Source organism: Brienomyrus brachyistius, chromosome 19, assembly GCF_023856365.1.
Source record: "Brienomyrus brachyistius isolate T26 chromosome 19, BBRACH_0.4, whole genome shotgun sequence".
Taxonomy (NCBI): Eukaryota; Metazoa; Chordata; class Actinopteri; order Osteoglossiformes; family Mormyridae; genus Brienomyrus; species Brienomyrus brachyistius.
Window position 1 is genome coordinate 9,371,725 of NC_064551.1, and position 25,711 is coordinate 9,397,435.

The 25,711-nt window shown below is 42.7% G+C and overlaps 1 protein-coding gene across 1 annotated transcript in view; it reads right to left on the bottom strand.

The window, feature by feature from the left end:
- The window catches only part of LOC125714931 (disks large-associated protein 2-like), a 110,562-nt gene that overhangs the window by 40,682 nt on the left and 44,169 nt on the right, over positions 1-25,711 (bottom strand). Inside the window, 2 exon segments of the mRNA XM_048986037.1 lie at positions 518-732; positions 11,573-12,717. Coding sequence (XP_048841994.1) covers positions 518-732; positions 11,573-12,717 — 1,360 coding nt within the window.

Genomic DNA, 25,711 nt, shown 5'->3' on the forward strand with positions numbered 1-25,711 from the left:
TTTTGAAAGGTTTAAAATAGTAATATGCTTATGAAGCGCATCTGGTGTTCCCAAGCAGCGGCAGAAGGCTCGAGTTATGCCCCCCCCCCCAAGAAATCAGTGCCATGTGGATGAAAAGAGGGATGTCACAGAAAAGCAGCCGTTAAGACAGACGCAGCAGCGTAAATAAAGGATTACATCTGAACACCACTGTTCACAATTAATTGGAACGAGTGCCACAGTTTCATGGGGAAACGAATAAACATCTTCATCTGTTTCCAGTACTTGGATTCTATTTTTAGACCCATCTATCCATCTGTCCATCCTCCTACCACTTATGCAGTGGAGGGTGTGTTCCAATAGATTTATATATATTTCTTTCTGTGGCATTTTGCACTATAAGGAACGGTTATCAGAGACATAAAACGGTATAACCATGCTAATATTATATGCAAACATGCAAAGCGCAGCTATAGCCCATCTAGGAACTCGACCTCTACACATGGCTCACATGATGCACCCACAAGCCTATGCCTACCTTTGGGGGTCTATGTGGGGCCTGAGCATGACGGACTTGAGGGCGAGGGCGTCGGGCCGGATGGCTTTCTGCGGTGAGGTTTTGGGGCTGGTGTCCGAGTCGCCGCTCTCGTCATCCCCCATGGCTTTCACGTAACTGCTGCTGCGCATCCGCCGACAGGGGATCTCCTCGTCCTTGTCGATCCCGGGGTAGCCGCCCCACTCATCCTGGGGCACCTGCGTGGATATCAAAAGAGCCATGACGGTGTAGCCCTAACAGCGAAGCTGCTGCCAGCTAGAGGCTCCTACTGAAAGCCTCCTGTATCTGCAAACGCCATGGGAGATGAGGCCATCAGAGCAGGGAGACCGCTGAAGCATGTGGATGCGACCAGCTGAAGCTTAGCAATCCTTGCCTCCCCTCTGCTCCCTCCAAGGGCCTGTCAAGAGCCTGGCTCTGATTGGCTGAATTTAACTGACCACAACTCAGCCCACAAAAGACTGCATTATCACTAATTAACAGTTTTAAAATTATGCAAATTATATTTTGATTAATAAACTAGTGAAATCAATGACATACATTAAAAGTCTGGAATGGTACATATAGGTATATTGGCATACAGCTACTATTCTGGATTGTGACTGTTTACTTTTACAGTTGACCATTAGGACCATGTTATTGTTACAAAACACAGCATCTGTATAAGAACACTCTGGATAACCCAATGCTGTCCAACAGTATCAGTCAGCAATCATGCAGATTTAGTGCTGTCCTTCACGATAGGAAAGGCAACAAAAGAGACTTGCCAACAGCGAAAACCTTTCAGGTGAGTATAAAAAATAACTGAACTGTATTGACCCAGGCTCACCTGTGCTGTGTCTGTGTTTGTGTGTTTGTGCTCTGAGTGTGTAAAAAGAGAAATGCAGTGCTGGACTGAGGAACCAAAAATTCAGATGCGGTATTAATACATTTTACAGATATTCTTAGTCTGTGGGGAGCAGCAGAGAAAATCTAACATCAAAACCATGATTAGTTATGCTGTTCTAAAGCCTTCCTGATCTTAAACTGAGCTGCTAATAAGTTCATTCAGAAAGGGGTTGAGCTTCACTGAGTGAAGAGGGAAATTAGCACTGAACTAGTTGTCACCAGTCATGAGTTTTCATTCTGCGGTTGTTCCACCGCTCTCCTGTAGGAGCACAATCCTCAGCTTCAAAACACGCAGAGCAAATATGCTCAACCAAACATTACAAAAACAGACCAGCAGGTACAACAGAGGAGCTTTAACTGGAAGCTTGGAAAATTAGACAGAGGTTTTACATTTTAAGTTACATGAATGTTGTATGGATGATTTTGTATGTTTTCTATAATGATTTAGTAATGATACGAAAGTATTTCTGTGTCAAGCCCACACACAGATTCTTAGAGGACATGCTGCAGGGGGCTGTGAGGGGAAAGGTAACTTTAGTGCGGCACAAATGCGCTTTTTGTGAGAAAGCTACTCAAAGGGACATAGGGGGTGTTAGATGTGATGACAGGCCAGGGCTGTTATGAGGAGGGTGAGCAGCTCCAGACCTCATTGGGAGTCACGGTTGCATAGGCTTGCCCAGAGTAGGCCATGTTGGTGTCTGGGCTGTGCTGAAAGGAGGGGTATCTTCTAAGGAAGGGGGCGTGGATAAGGCTGTAGCCCTCACCTGACTGGCTGGCATTCTGGCCTTTTATCCATGTAATATGCAAATAAGCATACTATGTCCTCCTATTTAATTCTAGTCGCTGTCCATGGTGCTGAAGGTTTCATGAGCTGGAAGCACTGGTAACCCCCTGTTTAACTAGACCATCATCAGTGTGTGTCCTGCTGTGGTCAAACCCCACAAGCCAACAAAAGTCAGTGATAAGGGCTACACGAGGGCTTAAAGGCAGGGTGCTAGAATCCTTCCCTGGACCTGACTAAAGTGGTCTCCTTCAAGTCTATATCCAAAGTGGTGATAAGCCTGGTGCAACTGAGCCAGTCTATCAATCCATTCAGCCACGGCAAGGGCTCAGGGGTTTGAAGCCATCCACAGTATTTAAATTCTCATAGTCATTACAGAATTCCAGCTGGTTTAGAGATAGGTACAACAAGGCTTATCCAGGCACAGCGACAGCCCTCAGTTACGGTTAAGGAGCACATGTTCAGTACTGTATGGACAGCCTCTGTCTGAACTTAGGACACACAACAGCACATTCTTACTGACTGGCGGCGTATATCACAGCCAGGCGGAGATCTGTGTCAGTATCTGGAAGAGCATGGCTTCAAACCCCAGGCCAGCTAGAGTAACCCTTTTGTGCAAAGCCCTTAACCCCAGCTGCTCAAGGGACCCTGGCTGGCCCTCTGACACATGCTTTCCTGACTTGTATGTCACTTTGGGTAAAAAACATCCCTAAACAAATAAATGCATTTAGTCAAGAGTCAGTACTCCACTGGGGAAATGGGACAGCGAGGATCAGTCATCCTGGGTATGTGTGAGAATAGGGTGCGGTTCTCCCAGAAATTAAGTGAAGTCTGGAGTGGAATTTATGAGCAGTGCCAGATGAGAAAAGGAGGCAAACAGGGCCACATGTCAGTAGGTTAACGTGCTATATTCACTATATATTTTTCTTTCCTCGGCTGAGTGACTTTGTAGTTCCCTGGACTAACTTCCACTTTGATACTCACTGGACCTGAAAGACAGCCAAAATGACCAGATGACCTCTCCCTTATGATCTTGCTTCTGCCAAAATAGATCTGCATGCTACTTGGCACTGACTCCATCTATCCATCCATTCTCCAACCTCTTATCCAGTACAGGATTGTGATGTGAGTTGGACGGGAGTGTAAAGTCTCCAGAAAACATCTTCATTGTTTCTTTTAAAAAACACGTTACACTTCAAATGCTGTTTATTTCTTTTTCCTTGCTGAGATATCTTACTCATTCATTTTTTTGACCATGGTTGTGGGGTCTGGAGGCAAGGAACAACCCAGGATGGGGCACCAACCAATTGAAGGCACACTCATGCAACACTCACACGTACAGGCAATTCGGAAATTTCAAGTCACCCCGGCATGTTTTGGACTGTCAGGAAAAACCAGAGAACCCAGAGGAAACCCTACAATGGCACAGGGAAAACATGCAAACTCCATACATATGGAACCATGTCAGAGACTTGAACCCTGGTCCCAAAGGTGTAAGGCGACAGAGCCAACCACTGCACCACTGCGCTGTGTCCAATATCTTTTTTAAGAGGAAACAATTATTTCTTCAATTTATATTCAGGTTTGAATTGTGTTTCAGGTACTGTAAAGTAGGGGTAGCCAATCTTATCCACAAAGGGCCGGTGTATATGCGAGTTTTTGGGATACCTTTTAGGTCAGCTGTTCACACCCAGGTGAGGGCTCTTCAGCCAATCAATCCTCTAATTAGTAATCTAATTAGGGAGTCGCAGCAGAAACCTGCATACATACCGGCCCTTTGCGGATAAGATTGCCTACCCCTGAGGTAAAGCTTGCATTTGCTCCGCTTAGTTCCAGACTGCCTTGAACTACAAACTGCCTATTTTCCTGCTTCTCATGCTGGTCAGAGAGTCTCAGAGTTACTGGAACCTGTCCCAGACAGCACAGGTCTCAGGGCTGGGGCACGCCTTGGACGGGATGCCTGTCCATCACATGGCACACACACACACACACACACACACACATACACACCCATGAATATATTTGTTCATTCATTTATGCATCAAAACAATGGTGATATTACAGTATGAAAACTAAGAGTTTCTTACACCTTAAGTTTAGACATTTTTGCTACATTTCCTCATTAATTCAATTATTAGTTTACTTGTATATATTTATATACACCTGCTAAAGTTATGAGATTCATAAAAATTTCATTGAAGTTCCCATCGCCGTAGATACAGTACAGGACACTGGACGTTGGAAGATGGACAGATGGATGCAAGTTTTTTTTAGAGGGAAATTTCCCTGCTTCCGGACTTTCAGAAACAGACTCATCTCGTTATTCCTTTCTGATTTCTGTTTCAATTTTTACACCTCCAGATTAATTTTAGAGGGATGTAGGCAAGTGTGTAGGTTGTAGCCATAGTAACCATGATGAGCCGGAGACATGAACACTTTCTGCATACGGAACAGCAGCGCCCGGCATGTCTTCGTTAGGCAGCATCCATACAGCAGCCCCTAGCTGCCATCGCTGCCAGCGATTCGCCTCGCTCAGCCTTCTGGGAGCACTGGGCATCCCCTCACCCGGGGAAGCTTTTCTAGAACAGTCAGTTCATCTCTGGCCGCTGAGCCGCAGACCCAGCTGTGCCGCCAGAGCTCAGGGCTCAGTCTCCTGCTCCGTTCTGCTCCTGGATAAACAATCCTGAGCCTTCGCCTTTGTCATGGCACCGTACATCTGCATCCATTCCAGTGTCAGCTTTGTTAAGTGAGCTCCGAGGGCTTAACACTCACTCTTCAAATGTTATGTGCTTTGCTATTCATTTGTTGAAAGATGACGAGATGACTCTTTAAACTGAATAAATGTTCAGTTTACGTGAAATCCCATGCGTCCCATGCGAAAATAAAATTACTGTAATCACGTTGAATTAGCTAAAATGTCTGCAGTTACGCACAACCATTTAAAATATATACAGTGTATTGCTAAAACCTGTTCTTAAGAAAGTGAAAATAGGTTGGGCCGTGCTGCGGGTGGGTGGACTGAGAAGTAGGAGGTGAAAGGCTAGATACATATGGTAAGCACCCCCTGTCAGAAATTCCTGGCTACGTCACTGGTTGATGAGTATCAGTATTGCACTTGAACATCCACTGTGAGAATGCTGTCATATTAGTAATATTTCTAATTTTACAGTGTGCTGTAACTCACTTCTTTTTGAAATGATCTGTGATATTAGCGAGCAGGCTACCGCTCCTACCTTAATGACGAATCAAAAATCAAATTCAAATAATGATATTATTTTCTCAGGCATTAATAAATCGGACTGTTTTAGTATGATTTTGAGAATATTAAGAGAAGTGCTTCGGAAAAGGCCATTGATGGTGAGAGAGGAAGAGGATGACACCTAAGAAGCTGGATGGCCTCATTCACTGCAGCAATGAAGCTGCCATTCAGGAGCATGAGGACCCAGACAGGAGACAAGACACCCAAGAGAAGTGCCATCTCCATCGCTGCTAGGAGTCCACATCGACTTGACGGCACCTCATAATAATAATTTAAATTTGAATAAAAAACCCAGAATAATATTTGGTAAAGCAGCAAGAAGGTGACTGTGAATGTAGCCCATCACTGCATTCAGACAACTGCAAGTGGCACTCAGTGTGGCTGCACGGTTTCTGCGGATGGTGCTTGGCCCTGAAATCCGTTTAAAACTGGCTCAAGTATGAAAGAAAGAAAAAATCTTATTCTGCCATACAAAAGCAAAACATTGAAACTAAATATTTCATCAGAACTGTGTTCGGGTCTCAACTCTGTTTGATCTCATGACAAAAATATCTTAGCTCAACTATGCTTGGTTTTAAAGAAAAACCCAGCGATTATTTACCTGCTACACACACAAGTGGTTGGTCAAAGAACTTCGCCACCCTTTTTCTCAGGTTCACTGTCAGCATAGTTACTCCTTTGTAGTGCAGTATAATTAGCAGCCAACTGCAGAAGCAAAGGTATCTCTCATCTGTAAAAATCTGTGTCTGGGTGATGAGCGGAGTACAAACAGGGCAGTGGGCAAATTGCTTACTGGCAGTGATATTTCCATATGCTTAATTAAGCAGTGAAAGGGGATCGCGAGCTTGCGATGCTGTGATGTTTTGGCTCTCGATCTGATTTCCTGTCGGAGTTGAAACATGTAAGCCGGTTGAGCACACCTGTCAAACAGGGAAATCAGATAAAGTTCTTAGCCAAGCCCAAGCACAGCAGCACATAAAGCCCTTTCATGCCCCTGTCTGCATACTGAGGCCAACAAATGGCATTACATCATGCAGATGAAAAGGGACCATAACACTGCATACTGCGCTAATGCAGGAGGAAGAGTTTCAGTCTTGTTGCTTCATATCCTATTCCTGTATTATACTGTACATGGCTGTATATATCATATTATGCTTCATACCACAACTTTGGTTAAACACTGTTTTTATATTGGTCCAGCGATGTCACATGGGTGTTGATTATTTTTATGTAACCACACAAGTAGCTCCAGTAGCCTAAAAACAGTTCTATATTAAAGCGTTTTAATGTTTCATTAAACATGCTAATGTAAAAACCTGTGTGATTTCACTAATAAATCTTCCTTGGTTTTCAATACGCAAGCGGTTGTCTGTTGGTGGTTTCTATGGTAACTTGCCACTTCCAATGAGTAGTCTGATCAGATGTTCTACCCTTATAGGGATTATAAATTTAAGAGCTCATTGGAACATTACTAAATGTTAATTGCAAAAATGGCTACTTTATTCTGTTATAATTGGCTGTTTGTTAGCCATGGTATAATTTTGAGATTTGCGGTTATATGAAAATAACTCCAGCTTGGTTAGCAGGTCCTCTCTTCACATCGGGCCACGGTACACCTAGCTGTTGTTGATTATTTTCGTATAACCGTACACCTTGTCGAGATTCATTCCATACACATTACACTGCAGTATATAACGCTCCTGCCCCTGTACTTTTTTGTACTCCAGTCTTGCTCTGCTTTGTATAGCCAATGTCACTGCATAGTCCCTGTCACTAAAAGTAGACCCTATGTAAAAGCCTTTCGCTTTACTGTACAGCAACAATTAAAACCAAGACAATTCAATCCGATTCAACTCTTTACAATCTTTAAAATAAAGGAAGCCTTTAAATTGTCTAGGTTTCTTTTTAAACCTTACCAGAACTTTTACTATCTTCTTTAGGATGGCTGTCTTATCCACTAGATGCAGTTATTATCAGAGGAACATCAGAAATGTCACTCCTTCCATTTGACGTTATTATAAAACTTCTGTGGAGCTGTGATCCAGACTTAGGCACCACCATCACGAAGAGAGGAGCCCTGCTGATATTAATTGGGGGTTAAACTCTCCTCATTTATTTGTCTTTCACTTTTGCTAAAGGAAGAAAGTAAATCTTCGCAGCTTCCTTATTTTCACTGTAAAGTGCTCCAGCTGACAGGCGATAGTCTGTTTTGTTTTCCTGAACGAAGGTGTCACCCTGTCATTCCCCATATCTTTGCTGTTGCCTCTTTCTGTGCTGCCATGCTGGTGGCACTTTGAAGTGAAGGGATTGGTCCATGGGACCAGAGGATCTCGCCCTTGGGGGATGAGGACTGTGCTCAAGGAGATTCTTTTACTCCAGTGTTTCCCAACTTGGTCTTCAGGGACCGACAGACAGTGTAAGATATTGCTTGCTCCCAGCTCCCTGCCTGGCAGGGAACTAGGTGGGAGCAAAAACATGCACTGTCTGTGGGTCCTTGAGGACCAGGTGGGGGAACACTGCTCTACACTTCCTGCCCTACTCATCCCTCCACACATCAGCAAACACTACTATCTTATTCCTCCAACAGCCCCATCCATTACCATTGTAGTTCGCTTCACCATGTATTTCATCTCAAATATGTCCTGGGGTTCAGTCCCATTAGAGTCTACATGCTTTGTGCTGCCACACTGGTGAGAAAATCAGCCCAGGTTTTGTCTGCTTCTGCAGGAAAGTGCATGTTGAAAGGGGAAAAGGCATCCATCCAAGACTGTGACAAGAAAAAGAAATTCGCCCCATGAGCATTTTAGGCCTTTTCCTAGTTATTCAGTTTAACAGCAAGTGTATGCTGATATTAGCTGTCCTCCCAAAATAGGGTATAGATGTATAATGTATTCATCTACAAAAAAAGAAAGATCACGCTTTGCTGACCACCCTTCTACTTTCCTTACTGTTCTTAATGAAACATACAACAAAAATTGGTTATCGGGAATTAATATCATTCGTTAACTTGAAAATAAGACCAACGCATCATATTGGTGTTTTTGTGAGGATCCTCCACTTATAAAGTGAGGAGCCGCTGCCTGTTTCAGTGCTGAAAATAACCAGGCTGACAGGAAAAGGGGAGCGCGGGAAACGGCGGCTCCGGTTCGCTTTTCTTTTCTTTATTTAGTTTTCTTGCTACAGCTCGATGCGTCAACATAACTGGAGGCTCACAGGAAGGGGCGCATGCGCTCACACAGACACGAGAGCGCAGCCAAGGAACCGGTGTCTGAGGACCGTGGAAAACGAGCCGCTAATCCCTCAGGCTGAACATGCTTTCAGAGTCTTACTGCCCCGTCTCGCCTCACAGGAAGATGATCATCGAGCAACATGCGACTAGTAAGGCATAAGCCAGCATCACAGCCCTGTTTTAACCAGGTAATGACAGGCAGTAAGGAGCCAATTATCAGAGCCAGTGATCTGAATTGATTTAGCGTGCAGTTGAATTGGCTGCAGACAGCACCACGTTTTTAATTCCAACATTTTGGCATGTTAATAAAAAATAACATCAAATTCACTGACATGCCAAGAAAATAATCAGACTGCTCAGCTCTAAATGGCTGGCAACGTCTATGGAAGCCTAAATTCTCCTAAAACAGAATATTACAGGAAACTCCTACCTCCATAATCACATTGCATCTTTCTTCTCAGACGTCCACCTTGGCGAACCCACAGGAAAATTAATTAACTCACTACATGAAACAAGACAGCCCCATTGCCACACTGATAACGGTCACGCATGCTAATTCTTCATCGTACTTTGAACAGAGACTGGGTGAAAAAATTCTGGATCACGCAATTCTGGGGAAATTCAATTAATTAAAAAACAGCTCTTGTAGCTCTACAAGTAGAGAATTATGCCAACATTGTATAGGTCATGGGGTCAAACTCCAGGGAGAATACCTACACCTTAACCCTTCCTCCTACTGTAAGGGCAACCAAGTTTGAGAAGAGCACTTATTTGTTCTTCTCCATTATGTCACATTTGGTAGCAGCTGAGACAGACGTGAGTAAAGCTCACGCTTCATCCCTGCTTATGCTGTCAGAATTCACCGGTCCAGGTTCCCCTTCCAGCCTCAAACCGCATCTCAACACTAACGCTTTGGCATCCATGTGACACTAAGCCAGCACCGAATTTCCCAGTGGGAAGATTCTACCTGTAATCTGCTTTGCTAACCGAAGGAGACCAACAAGAGCATGAAGCAGTAAAACCATGTTAAACCAAATGGACAGAATTAAGCCTTCTGTCAGGTTCCCTGCCACACTGTCCTGGCTTCGGCAGGAGTCACTGTAGCTTTAAATCAAGACAGCTTAAGCATTACAGTTGCTGAATGAATTAGATTGGTGTGGTGCTGATAGTGTGGGACATCTGTCCATTCTTTGTCGTCCTCATCCACCTTTATTGTGAGAATTGAGTAGGAGCAATGTGGCAGTGACCTTGTCTACAGACTCGAAATCTGAGTGGTCCTTTGGGTTATCACTTTAGAATCTTTGCTGTGATTCGGTGTAACTACCTGATTAAACTTCTGACGACAAGTAAAAAAATATGAAAGCTTCAGAAGGGCAGAACGTCCTCGTGTACCCTGGAACTTGACTATATGCAATTCTCTCATTTCCCAAGGAACTACAGTAATGCAAACTAGAAGTCGACGCATTTCTCCTTGCAAAGGGTGACTCTCAATTGCAGCACCACCTCTTGAAACCTGACACAAACAGGCAAAGGGTTTTGGTCTCACAATACATTTATAAGTCTTTTTAATTGTACATATTTAGCTACTCTACTTCATTTTCCATACTTGCATGTCCAATGCAGGATTCCGGAGCCTATCCCGGAAGCCACAGGCACGAGGCAGAGAATGACCCAGAATGGGGCACCAGCCTATCACAGTGGACACTCACACATCATTCACTCACACATGCACACATACAGGCAATTTGGTAACTCCAATTCATGACAGCATGTTTTTTGAACTGTAGGGGGAAACGAGAGTTCTCAGAGGAAACCCCATGATGACAAGGGAAGAACATGCAAACTCCACAAAGCCACGGTGGGGACTGGCACACTGCTGCACTCTTTCTACTTCAATCCAAAGAAATTAATTTAAAAGATTTCTGATTATATATGTATCTGATGGTCCTGTATATCAAAGCATGCTTTATCTTGACATCAAACAGCTGAAATCCAGCAGATAACATCTATGCATAAACAGGCAGACGCAGAAATAGTTATGTTACCTTGACTTCTCCCAGATGCCAGATGTGTCTGTTTTCCGAAAGCTCTCGCACAAAATGAATCACCGTCACAGGATTGATAAGGCCGTCTAAAAATACCGGGACGATTTAAAGCCGCGTGCTATTTTCAGAAGCATATGCTGACTGCAATCTGAAACATGAGCAAATTGCTTCCTAAGAAACGCTTCAGCATGCGATCGTCAGAGGCTGTCAGAGGGTTAGTGTTTGCGAACACCTAACTATTAAAAAGGAACTTGGCAATTTGATTCCAATCACCAATCAATTGTCATGCTTGAAAGGAAGTTAACCCAGCGATATATTTCAGCAGAAAGCATCTATTAATTAACTTTGTCCAGTGTCCACAAGAAAGCACAGACAAAATGAAAAGGCTGAAAATTGTACGCTAACCCTGCATTAGCACATGCTTGGGACTGGATTGGCTCAGTGCCGCATACTTTCTCTTACTCTTTCCATTTTGCTCTCTTCCTATGCTTCTTTGTGCAGTAACCAAACGCGCAAACAGGTTCCAGACTCCAAAGCATTCCAGCCAGAACCTTCTTTGACCTAGGATCTAGGCGTGAGCTAGAATGTCGGTTGGTTAGGATAACTGTGAATTGAAAGAAGCAGGATACCACAAGCTTGGAATACACACACACACACACACACACACACACACACACACACACACACACACACATATATATATATGTATGACTAATTATGTTTTCATTGTTCCACAGATAACTTAGGAGGGTAAATGGTGGGGCTTAGCAGTTACTCATTGAGAGCCAGTAATGCTAACAGAAACCAATAAAGACAATATAGTTATAGCTAAACTCACCTGCAAGTAATGACAAGACCTCAGGGATGGTTTCAGGTCCTGGTGTATCATGGGTTTTTCTAAGTTCAGGGAGGACTTGCGATAAGCCTCCTTGGCCTGACTAACGGTGAGTGTCGACCAAGAGCTCCTCTTCATAAACTTGCCCTCAGGGGCCAGAGCTAAGCTCTCACAGGCTGAGCACTTGACATCGTTGTTGCTCCTGGAGGTCTTGAGGGTGAGATCGCCAAAGTGGCCCTGGACTGCCTCGGGGTAGCAGTGGCTCACATGGTCAATATGGTGACGGCTCATGACACTGGGTGTCCGGTACGTGCTATCACTGTCCAGGTTGTCATCGGAGCTCCACCAGCCTCCTACGCCTGAGCGATGCTTACGCTCCTTGCTTTTGCTCCTCTTGCTTCCGTGCTTTGAGTGGTGCCCGTGATGATGGCCCCCGCCCCCTCCACTGCCGCCCGTGTCTCCCTTGGTGCCATTCATCTTGGAGGAACCTTCCAGTGAGTGAGACTTGGTGAAGAGTTTCTGCACAGAGTGTACCAGGTGACGGATGCGTCCGGGGCTTTCACTCCGTTGCTCGCCAGCACCCCCAGTGGAGGTGCGCTGGTACTGCAGCGTGTGGAAACCATCACGATGCAGGGGCATCTGCTTCTCAAACTGGTCGAGTAGGTTGGCGGGGATGCGGTTGGATTTACCCGAGGTGGTAGAGGAAGCCGCTGCCACATGGTGGTGAGAGGTTGCCACCGACGCAGCAGCAACAGCTGCGCAGTCATCCCGCGAGGCCGTGTCGTAGTACTGCGAACTGTAGTGCATTCTGGGAAAGGTGCTGCTGGAGACGTGCTCACCACCGCCACCTGTTGGTACAGCGACTGGCATCATCATGCAATCGGAGTGGATGGAACTTCGGGGTGAGTAGCGGTGGTGGTAGTCCATGGGACAGCTCTCGGTAGGGCTCAGCAGGTAGGAGGGCCGGGCCTCGGGCCCATGGTGGAAGTGGTGCTCATGGGAATGTTCAAACTCAGCCAAGCCGTAGGCGTGTCCGCCGGGGACCTGGTGCTGCATACGGCTGCCCGATAAGCCCTTCATGTTCCAAGATGGCGTGGAGCACCTGTCTTCATCCGAGTACCTGGACGGGGACCATGGGTACTGCTGGTCTGTCAATAACACAGTGAGACAGAGAAGAGCCTTAAGTGCCATTTTTAAAGGCGCTGCAATCATTTTTCTCAGTTCATTGTAGAATGATTAAGAAACATGATTATAATAGGCTGATAATATAATGAGATACACTGTAGGTACATTGATCACACACAACTTTTTTTCAGAAACATTCTAAAAAGATACAAACAAGAGTTGCATCATGGAAGAGGACAAGAACAGCTAAATTTTGTAGCTGTTCACATCACTTTATAGCCATTCTTTTGAAGACCTGAACACACAGGGCCCCACAGTGCAGGTAATCATAGTTCAGCCATGTCTAACTGGCCTACAGTCCCTGTGCAACCCAAAGCATCTGTGCTGTCCTCAGGGGGACAGGTTTTCTATTTCCAACTGAGCAAATGGGGAAAGATTTCCTCGTCTCTCCAAGGCCTAAGCCTGATCTTTTTCAGCGCTCATCACACACACAAAATTCTCCCCATTAGCAAATCCTACTTAGACAGTTAATACAAATGGTTCAGTGGAAAACAAATGCAAAAACTTTCACTATGTGATATCCATGCTGGATGGTGTTTGTTATATCCATATTTCTGATATTTACCACCACTTTTATCTACAGGTTGTTTTGACAAGCCAAGGCATTTCAAACAGCACACAAGGTTTGTCTGAATGTATCAATCACAAGAAATCACAAATGGCGATCATATGAAATCACATGTACCAATCACTTGAAATCACACATTCTGATTACATGATTGTTATTTTTACTGCACCAAATTCTCCCTGGACAAATTCCTCAGATTACTTACTAAGCCATTGGGACAAACATTAAAGAGTACATACAGGGTTTCTGCACTTTTTCGATCAATACATTTCCATGACTTTTTCATGATTTCTCTAGGACTTCAAGCAAAATTTCCAAGAATAGATTTTTTTGTTCAAGCCATTCAGGAGAAGTGTTTCAAGTTGTTACGTGATCATCATCACATGACGCAATTACAAACATGTACTTTGTGCAGAGGAACCAGCTGTTATGATCTTATATTCATCCTTTGGATATGAATGTACCATCCATTACGTATAATTTGACAGATACGTATGTTTCTTTTCTCTCGAGCAGAGACACACTATCAAAAAACTTGCATAGGTCAATTTCCATCTGGTCTAATAATGGTGAGCTGAACAATTATTAACCACACTGTCAGCACATAGAAAGTCATTCATTTCCTTTAAATCAGAGATAGATAAGAGGTCGAATGGCCTCCTCTGATTTGTAAATTTCTTATGTTCTTATGTAATTACTGAGTTTTAAAAGTTAGTGCGGAAAGACGAATTATTTGTGCGTGCCGTTATAAATACCCTATAATTACTGTATACCCTGTTACAAAAGAAAGAAATAATGTTAACTTGAAGTATACCCACCATGTTATGTTATGTAAAGTCTGACATAATATTAATAATAATAATAATAATAATAAATAATAATAATAATAATTGTGGCGCCGCTCCGTCCGCTCCTCGTGTGTGCCACGCCCCCTAATTACTCACGTGTGATTCCCTGATTGTGCCCAGTCGCGTCATGTTCTTTTCTGATTAGTTCCCTGTATTTAAGTCTCTGTTGTACACTAACCCGTTGTCTGTCATTGATGTTACCCAGTGTTTGTCCGTGCCTAATTCAAATTAAACCCTCGTTTGTCCCGATTCCTGCCTACATGCTCGTTCTTGATCGCTCGCACTTCCTGAGCGATCTTCCGTCCTGCACGCCCGTGACAATAATAATAATAACGGGGAGGCATGGTGGTGCAGTGGTTAGCACTGTTGCCTCACACCTCTGGGACCCGGGTTCGAGTCTCCGCCTAGGTTACATGCGTGTGGAGTGTGCATGTTCTCCCCATGTCGTCGTGGGGTTTCCTCCAGGTACTCCGGTTTGCCCCCACAGTCCAACAACATGCTGAGGCAAATTTGAGTTACTAAATTGCCCATAGGTGTGCATGCGTGAGTGAAAGGTGTGTGAGTGTGCCCTGCGATGGGCTGGCCCCCATCCTGGGTTGTTTCCTGCCTTGTGCCCATTGCTTCCGGGATAGGCTCCGGACCCCCCACGACCCAGTAGGATAAGTGGTTTGGAAAATGGATGGATATATATATATATATAAATTTATTTTCCCCCATAACTTCTCCAGGTCTGGAAAATGTTTTAATGACCGTATGAACCCTGTAAAATAGAGTGTGCCTGGATTTGGTTGTATTTCCAGTACCCCTTCCATGTGTGGGTGATGTGTGGCTCAGCAGCTGAGCCTCTAGCTGCGTCTGAATTCCAGGCCTGCATCCTTCGAAGGACGCGGTCTATGAATGTGTAGCCTTCGTAGGATGCAGTCTTTGAAGGTCGACCCGAAAGCACCGTCGAATGGGACGGTCTGGCCTACAGATAATTTCCTATTTGCGTCACCAGCTGTTCCCGCTCATATCCTTGAGTCGTTCCAGTATTGCCTAGCGAGGACACACCTACTTTACCTCTGCACAATGAATCTTGGGATGCCTTGCGCTGCGTAGGATCCACCGGGTGGATCCTTTGTGACTTGGTGTGACTGCATCTTAAGGAGCCTTTGAAATGGGACAGCCTTGTCGCACTGCTGTGATGCACTCGGTCTTTGAATGCAGCCTTAGAAGGGTGCAGCCCCTGAATTCAGACACAGCTTCTGTGTGTGTGATCAGAAGGTGGCCGGTTTGAGCCTAGCCTCGGCAAATAGTCACATCCCTGTGGACCCTAGAGCAAGGCCCTTAACCCCCAGCTCCCTGGATGCTGCAAGATGGCTGCCCCTTCACTCTCACCCCCAAAGCCTGCTCTCACCTGTATGGAAACAAGAGAACTTCCCTACAGGGATTAATAAAGTATCTTTTAACCCCTGTATATATAACAAATTACTGGTTTTGATGTTTCTTTGATTTCAAAAACTAATATCTAAGGGTTGTGGCCTAATTCCCTGGTGTTTATTGGTTTTTTAGTCAGGGTTAGTTAGTAGCACTGACACTTTATATCCCCAGGGTTTGGGTTTGAATCCCACCTTTGCAGTGTGGGTTATTGGTATGAGACCCTAACCAGGATATAGAATTGAATAATGGATGGTTTGCAGATCGATGGTGTGTGAACCACAAGCACTGTTGTACATGTAATGCAATTCAAGTCTCAGGCATTTTTAAATAAACAATAACCACAATTTCAAGTGATTTGTCAGCCCTCAGCAGTCAAACTCCTCCACCTCTGGACAGAAACACACACTCCCCCGAAGTCCTTTCAATGAACTGACATAAGCAGAAGTGAGTCCATTCAAACTTTACACTGTTACATGCTCCTGTTTTCCATGCCATAAATAACAAGCTAGACGTAACAGAAGTGCAACATCTTGCCATAGGAAACCCCCATTATAAACTGTACATCTTATATAATAATAAGAACAACAAGGGCACAGCTTATCAAAAGAGCCCAAAAATAAAATGCAGAGTTGTCATGGTAACAAATGACAAAAACTCTGAACATAATATGTAAGACCATTCAGGAGGATCCATGTCTCTTCACGTGTTTACATGAGAAATTCATGATAATGTGAGACTTTCTATTGATCGTTTTTTCCTACATACCACACTGTTAACAGGGATGCTTGTTGAAAGTCATCACAATATGAACACTGAATCTCTTAATAATGCTATTTAAAGAAGTTAGAGCTAGGTTATTTTTCAGATTATACCAATGGACTTCTGTACATAAAATGTCATTTGTCTGAAGCTCCCCCCAAAAGCATGCTTTCTGCGCAGTTTAGGTCTGTAATCTCCCCCTCCAGCTGACAACAGCCTTAGCTAATTGCTGATCCCCCAGACTTCCAGTTGACAATGGTGCACATACGCAGAACTCGGAGGATCTGCCTCATTCTGGCAGTGCAATAGCAGTCTTCAAGTCAAGGCTGACCCCAAAAGAAGGCTTTGGACTTCTTTCTGAAATCAAACAGTAAACTTTTTATGATCAGCTGGTAGGGAAGGATTCACTAAATAAATGAACAGTAAAAATCGTCATAGGTTAAAAGAAGAAATGAAGGCCTTTGGCTTAAATGGCTGGGTATGAGCATGTATATATGTAAATAGGAGAAGCACATTCCAATGTTGCACAGTACATAAGCAGGCTAACCGAAATCTGATTGGTTCCAGAAACCTGTAGTTGACTGCTACATCAATGCATATCTTCCTGTTCATTGGATGCTAACAAATTAGGCCACTAAAGCATACTGGTCAAGCATCAAGCTTGGAAAACACTCATTCCCTCGTTCACCAACAAATACAGAAACCTCTTGTAGTTCTTTGGTGTACTTGTTCCTCTGTTTTCCTTGCCTTTCCACCTCTTCTCTCCTTCCTTCTCTCCCTCCTCTTATTATGTATACCCCACTCTCTTTTTTCAGACAGACAATGCAGGCAATGCAGCACATGAAAAAGGCTTTGTGGTTTCCAAGGCAACAGAACTGCTAGAATGAGAGGTCCTCACTCTCACTCGTGCATAAGGGCACATATTGGTACCTACACTCATTACACACACAAGTGGATAAAGAATGAAATCCAGCACACAGAATGATATCAACCTGGGGATGGTCAATAAGTGGAGTCAAAGTTAAAAAAAGTGTTCAATTACATACACAAAAGCTATATATAACAATGTATATCTCAAATGTAGCAGACTGGTACACTGGCAGAAAAGAGAGTACCAGTTTGTACCTTTGCTTGTCACTGGAGCTGTACCATCAAGGGTCTGCCAATTGTATCCTAGCTATAGTGAAATGTACCTTTTACAGTAATTTAGACAACTTTAATATACCCCCAATGATACAAAACTGTTTCTCATAGTGCATTTCTGTATCTTAAAAGGTACGATTACCTACAGCTAAGCGTACGATTGGCAGAACCATGAGGGCACAGCCCCAGTGACAAGCAAAGGTTCAAATTGGTACAAATGTTTCTGAGTGTAGGTATGCTGTATTCTTTCAGGTTGTGAGAAGACACAGACTTAAAGCAGCCAGAACTATGTCACGCACACTGCCAGGCTTGCTTCCTGTTCCATGATCCCCGAGTCCAGTGGGCAGAACATCACAGGAAACAGCTAAAGAGCCCAGAACTACTGGTTTCAGTGAAAGCCTTGAAAAACACCTCTACCACAAAAGGATGCAATGAAACATATGTAATATTAACAAAAACTAAATGTACTAAAATGTACTCTTCCTAGAAATATATTTTTTGCTATGTTATTATGTATATAAGAACAAATACCTTGAAAATTCTCATCATGGGAGAAAGTAAAATTATTTAAAATGAAACAAGATACTGATTTATAAAAGCTGCACTTCTTGTACCACTATAATAATAATCTTAATTACTGCTGCAAATAACAATGAATGTTAGAAACATGCCATGAATTGTTTTCACATAATGGGCAATTTACTGACAGCTGATACCTAATTATGTCTGACTTATCACAGTCTGGATTTGAAAAGCATCCCTTAGACAATCAGACAATTAGAAAATCCTACTGAGGAAATGAAGACGTGGAGAATAGAGATTGGCGATATGGGCAAAATATTTTTGGTTATAATCATGATCCACAATATAGTTTTTTTTTTTTTTTTCGCAATGTATGTAGTGATATTAATTAACCATTTAACCACTTAACCAGCCAGTCTTTCCTTACCAGGAAAACCCCTTGTAGCACTATAATAATAAACCCAATAGCTAACATAAAATATTAAACATATAAAAGAAGACTCATTATAGAAAAAAATGTTTTATTCTTTTTTTATAGATCCACTGAGGCAGATAACTGACAGAGATGCGAGACTTACAGTCAGTGCTGAGATGTTATGCAGGCTGAAATTGCTTTGATTCACATAGGTCTGTTTTTGTTGTAGCACTGTTGCAGCCCCTGAACACGCAGGCACTGCATGATAGGCACTTGTTGGTTTGTTCTATTGTTTGTTCTATAGTGGTATGTAGTGCACATGCACCTGGACAGCTGGAAACTTTGCTTAGCCGCACTTAGGCCATGTCGCCTCTTCAACAGCACATACCTTTGTAATGTGCTATTTGCCTCACTTGTACATCACTCTGAACGAGAGTATCTGCTAAAAAAAATTAATAAACGGAAATATAGTGTTGTATTACGATTCTGAAATGTGAATTGTGGATACACGTGTAATTGTTTAAAATAAAATATAGCCATATCGCCAACCACTAATGCTATTCCACTGGCTTTTCACCTTTCTTCAAAATGCCCCACCCCCAAGACACTGAAACAACCACAAATCATGGAGAGGTTTTCATATTCCACAATGACCAATCAAAATGATCCATGCAACACAAAATATGGTGTGAGGTATTAAATCACTGAAGGCAGATGAATGGGAGGTTACTGCCCGCATAATCAGTTTGTTTTTTGAGACAGGACATCAGGCACAATGCGTGGGACAGAAGCCCCTAGAATGGCACCCAGACCACAATGAGGGAGGGTCTGCAGGGTGATGCTTTTGCGGGACTCCCCTCTGTCTCTCCTTCAGACAAACAAGCAGATGTTTCCTAATTACCACCTGAGAGATCCGCCGTGGAGGCCGGCTGTCCTGTCTTGTTAATGATCAGATTTCCGGCTGAGGACATTGCAGGATGGACACTGAGAGAGGATGCCCCTCTGGCTCCTGCCCTAACTGCACCTTTGAGTAAGGCGCCGTGTCACTGTCTTGCAGAGAAAGTGCTGTATAAACACCACAAAGTGTGTGGGATGTGCTTACGTGGCTGCGCTGGACAAGGCTGTTTTCATAACCAATAACCATGACTGATAAAATATCCAAGAAACATGTATTCTGTAAAGAGAAGAATTCAAGCCAACTGTAATGATGATTCGCCTTTCCTTTGTGATGCATGTACAACATATCACCAAAAATTTCTGCACGTTTATAGGATACAAGTTTACACTTGTCAATGTAACACTTATTCTGAAACTTATTTTTATGTGCTGTCTCTGTCAATGCAGTAGGCTGATAATAGAGAGATAGACAGACAGACAGATGCTATTTCCAAACCCAGTACCATCTGCTTAAACATTAAAATCCTTATGATCCTTCAACATTAAAAGGCTGAGACCCATATCAGATAACACAAATAAGACTGCATTGTCTTAATGACTCCAAAGAATTGTTAACACGTTGTACCACTCAATCAGATCTCTTTCATACTGAATACGCTAAAAAGTGCCTGTCGAGGCCATATTGAATTTCCACTCGTGAACTGGGTCACGACAACTGACGCTGCGGTGCTGCACGTTACAGAATGCCACGCTGGCATCTCCTTTCTTCATTCGGATGTACGTTGTGTCCTGAGGTTCCTGGGACAACAAAACTGGCAAGAGCTTGTAAGTGGCTACGGTGTGAATGAAACACAGGAATGCAGTGTGTTGCACAATAGATAAGTGCATCCATGGTGCCCTGGGGATGGTTCAGCTGCCTGTCAAAGGCTGCTGTCTGCCTTGCTACCCACAGCACCATGTTCCCCTGGGCCTTCAGCACTCCTCAATGCCTGGGGTAACACAGGATGGGAAGAGTCAGAGCTTACCCAGCCAAGATGACACTGTTAAAAATACCACAGAGCACAGTTACAGGATGTTGTTTCTGCAGTGCCGAGGACCTCACAAGGACCAAGAAAAGTGCAGTGTCCCTTCCCTTCAATTCCTGGTCAAACCAGGCATTAATTACTAGGAGAATATGTCGACCATAGCTGCATTACTGTCCAGATCTGTTTTTGTGGCGAGTCACCTACCATTAGCTTCAATTTTTTGCATGAAACTGAATCAAGCAGGCTTTATCACCTGCTTGCAGGTATATTTTTGTGCATTACTCATATTTAGAAATGCCAGGACACCTACTGGCACAGTATGGTTACTGGCCACTTTTCCTTTTTTGTTATTCAGGAAAGATATCATTAAGGGTCATATTTTGATTACTGAATTAATTCTTCAATCAACTTGATAAAATTCTGGAACAATGAATGTCTTTTTTTCTACACCACAATTACATGCTAATTTTGTACTGCTTTTCATGATTACCAATTAAGGATAGCATATACGGGAGACATATCTTTCTTTTCACTGAATCCAGTTCCACACTGTATAACCTAATATATTTTAATACCATTGAAGAATGCAATGCAATTCTTCATTCATAAAAAAATCCTTGCAGTGGCAGGAGATGAAAACTAACAGGAAAAAACTAACTAACATTAATATTTATAGTGCCAAAAAGCAGCCCGAAGGGACCCATAAAAAACAAAAGAGAACATGCACACTCTTTGTACGCATCATCAGCACTGGATCTAAACTCATTAATAATGTCATATGTCTCTCTGTCCATGTGTCTGTGATACTAGACTCGTATAAGTGGTTTGGGGGTCTCTCAGCATCAAGTTTTTTACTGCCCATTACGTAAGCTGAATTGGGGACAAACACCTTCTGATTGATCTGTGCTGAGGCTCAGAGTAGCTGTAATTTCAGCTCAATCTGCATTCACCTTCGATCCGATCTTCCCACTCACTCCCACTGCAGGCCTGCGATTCAGACATGGGCTCATGGTGTGACGATGCCACTCACGGCATTGTCTGCACACTCCCTTTCATCCTCTCTCTCTCTGCCTAAAATGGGCTATGCGCTGTGGCCATCCGCAACTGACACAGTACAGTATGTTCCTGGAGCATCTGAGAAGCGTTATAGCACTGCTGTTGCTCAGCCATGTCAGTGCGACATTGGTCAGTGAGTTCTATACAGTAGCTGGTTTCCCCATCCATACAAACTGATAAAATTTCACTCTGGGTAAAAGCATCAATTAAGCAGCTAAATGTAATTAGGTTTCTGTCACAGTGCCACCATCCTACACCACAGATACCAAACACTCTGCTTTACCCAAAGATTTTAATTACATCAAATAACACCGTTTTATTTTATTTTAGCATAGTGGCTCAGTGAGTAGCAGTGCAGCCTCACATATCCAGGGCTGATGGTTTGAATCCTGCTTCTGACTATGTAGGGGTTCACTGGATTCATGTGGCTACACTGGTTTCCTCTTGCTATCCAAAAACATGCAGCTAACTGATGTCGTGGTGCATGGTTGTGTGTGTGTATATGTGTGTGTGTCCTAAGATACACTGGCCCCATCTCCTGTGCCCCCTAAATAATTCCTCGTAATAATGAAAAATTTAGGAATGTGGACAATATATGAATGTGATTCCACCATTGGATTTTCCCCAGAGGTTTCTTTGCTTCTGATATTAAACATGTGATTTTTATTATGTTGGTGCTGTTTTATATCTTACAATTCATTAAAAATACATTTACATTTTTCCTTGTATTTCTACATGATTCTGTATTTTTTGGAAAGGTCTGTCAGGAAAAATCAATGTGCTGTTTAAAGTTTACTTCAACAAATAAAGGAAATGAAAAGTGATTGAACCTCATACTGTTAAGTGGCCATTAAAGATAATTGCTTTCATTAGTTTGTTGATATTGGAAAAGGTGACATCTTCTCTCTGCATAATAAAATGGGGTGAGGTGTCTTTTTTTATTAATTGTTGCAAATGTGCAATTTGGAGAATTTATTAGTACTGCAATGAATAATTATTTTACTGAGTCCTCTCTCTGTTCACAGTCATTTAAGCTTTTCATTTTTTAAGCTAGCACACATAGGAAGTCTTCCATACTACTGGTTAAGATATTATCTAACATTCCTTCTGCTGCACCCAGTTAAGAGAGATATAATTTGTCAAGCTCACACGGGTTAATGTCAACTTTCCGACACTTTTTGTTGTGAGGGTTACACAAGAATATATGCTGCTGACCATGTGAAATGTGTTGAACATGGACATAGGATCAAGTTAAACACCAGCTCAGGACCTTCGGTGGCCTACATTGTTTTCAAACATTTTTAGAGTTGTTTGTGAAAATTCCTGGAGAGGTTATTGCTAATTTTATTAGTTAAAGAAATCTTACTAGCCAAAGAGCTCATTTTCAGCACACTAAAAATCAGTTTTGTCCCAGGCTTAGTCACGATAAATATCCTTATTAGCAAGAACATTTAGGAAACAGTGCTTGATTTGGAACTTGGAAATCGGTGCCTAAAGTGCAACTGCCTGAGTATTCACTGAGTTCTCAGATGTATATGGGATATCAGGAAATAATGGCTTTTATTCGGTCACTGTCAGTGTGTGATACCACAATTTTGGAATTGTCTGAAGTGGTGTAGCTTAAAATACTCTAGCCACAGATGGAGTCCAAAGCTTACAGTGGTTTAGTGTGATGTCTACCAAATTCAATGGAAGGTACCAGTTTTATTCACCATTAAATTCCAGTTAAGTTGACATATCAATTTTGAAATGTTATGATTATTTGCAATGTTTATGGTACAACTGGGTAAGGCTTAATATTATGGCTTGTTATGGGAAGGAAGGGGGGGATTTAGTCTTTTTTCATCAACTATTCTTGTAGCCTGATTGTTCAGCATAAACAAGGTACAATTGTTCAAGAAACCCAACACAGGAAAACATGCTTAGCATTAAACGATTTCAATTTTGTATGTAACAGAAAGCTGTAATCCAGGGTGTTTGGCAGGCTCGTGCCCTGTGCTTGTTTATTGCCACCCAGCACAAGATAAGTGATTATAAGTTGGATAGATGGAAGGATGGATGGATGGATAGATGGACACACAGATGGCTAGAGAGCTCTGAGTGACGGAGAAAACCAAAATGTTTTCATTGTCTGAAATTGACATTGTGTTGTTTAGGTTTGCAGGTTTGAAGGTTTGCAGTATATTTCAATGCCTACTGGAGAAAATGTACAGGCTTGAGAGGTTCCATCCTCTGTCATCTCATTTACATGACATTATTGTGGATTTGCTTGGGAAAGTTTAGGCAACATTTCCTGGGAAAGAGTCTCAGTTAATATTTAGCTTGTTTCCTTGAAATTACCAGTCTGATGGATGTAAAACATCAATGACTACCCGAGCTTACCACTGCTGACTTCCAAGTTCTGTATCATCTAAGAAAATACCAATGCCTCTTCTTGCTTCTTAGCAACCTTTGAACTAAAATGCTAGTGAGACCACATTAGCTGGTACAGCTCATACTGAGGTCTGGGGTTACCATGAACATAATCCCACTCAGCTACTTTAGTTTATAGTAGATGCCATTGCATTTGGAAGTGTTACAAGCTGGGAGCCTAACATTCAGTGCATTCCTGCATTATTATTATTATTGCCAGCATGAACCTGCTATCAGGTCCAAGTTCTAAAGCTGCTTTTGATTCCTTAAACTGTGCAGAAAGACATGAGAGGGATGTGGTTCTGTCCTCCTCATGCAACTGTCAGTGGCAGATGATGAAATTCTTCAGACTATTCTTCAGAGTTCTACTCATGACAGTCTCTAATGGTTTGGAGAAGACAACAAAACCCATACGTCAAAGAAGCATAGGACAAGAGACAGGATATTCATTAGTGGCATTAGAAGCATGACCAGGACCCCGTGATTCCTCTCAAGATCCACAGTGCTATAGGGCAATATTTACCATTAAATAAAGACCCAAGCAACTGATTTCACTTTTTCAGTAATCAAGGGAAAAATATACTTATTACAGTTTTTCTGAAGCATACTCTTAATCAGTGTTTCCAAACTAATTCTTTCTGCATTCTTGCTGATCAAGACCAGTACTTAGAAGGATGTTAAAGTGACTGTGTTAGTTGTGTGCAGTTAATAAAAGTCACAGAAATGTCATATCGACCAGGGGAAATAGGCAGAGGTCTAATCACACACTACACAATCTCATTGGAACTCGTTTGGCCCAAAGAAAAGCAGAAACAATGAACTTATCGTGTTTTTCATGAGGCACGCAGAGTGGTCTGTCAGATATCCATTATCTTTGGGCCTGTACTACACAGTATTGTTGAACATCGACCGTGACTAATGTCTCTGGAGAGAACCCCACTGAGCTCACCAGGAATAGCTCAGAAGGCTTCTGTGAGTCAGTAACAACGCAGAACCCCTAAACAGGCCACGGACACCATATGAAACACAATAACCAATAACAGGTTTTATAACTTAATATAGTAATACAGCCATAATTACATTATAATGTAAGGCTTCTTATGATGTCATCTCACAAACAAAGCAATAAACAGCATGTGATATAATCGCTTCACTTTTTACTCACCAATATGAATGAAGGAATGATATCCAAGAAGGAGTGCAGATGTACTCCAATATATCACGGCTGTGATTCGGTCCTAGGCTTGAGGCCACAGGCCGTTTTTAGATATGCCTGCGAAGTGGAGTGATACAGCTGATTTGAAATTTCCGAATGCCGTTATACGCTGATAACTGCATCTCGTTCCAATGAGATTTCTTGGTCGGAACTAACTGTTGTATAAAATAATGTAACACATGCAGGTTTTATAAAATTTTAAGTAACTTATGAAACCCAGTGAGTGAAAAAGATGTTGGCTTGCACTGATAATGAGTGACATAAATTGGATATTCAACACAACTGCATCAATGCATGAGTCATGGTCAAAGAGTAAACATCCATCCCTGTGATGCTGACGGTACATGTTCCCATTATTTTGCTGTCCGAAACACCCAAGAAGCTACCTAAAAAAGAGATTCCGTGTGTGGGAGACTCTATTTCTGACTGTCATACATATTTCAGGCATTTTGTATATGAATGTGTTAGAACAAGGCTGGGAGCAGTATGAGGAACATACTGAATGGCACTGGGAGGTGAGCTTTTCCGCCTGCGGTAAATCTCACCCCCACCAGGAACTATCAGAAGTTGTGCATATATGAGAGGTTCATGCAGGGCAAAAGATCACACTGCTCAGTATGAAATATACATAGAAGCACGTACAAACATGACCATTTGTGATTGTGGACAGAACATTG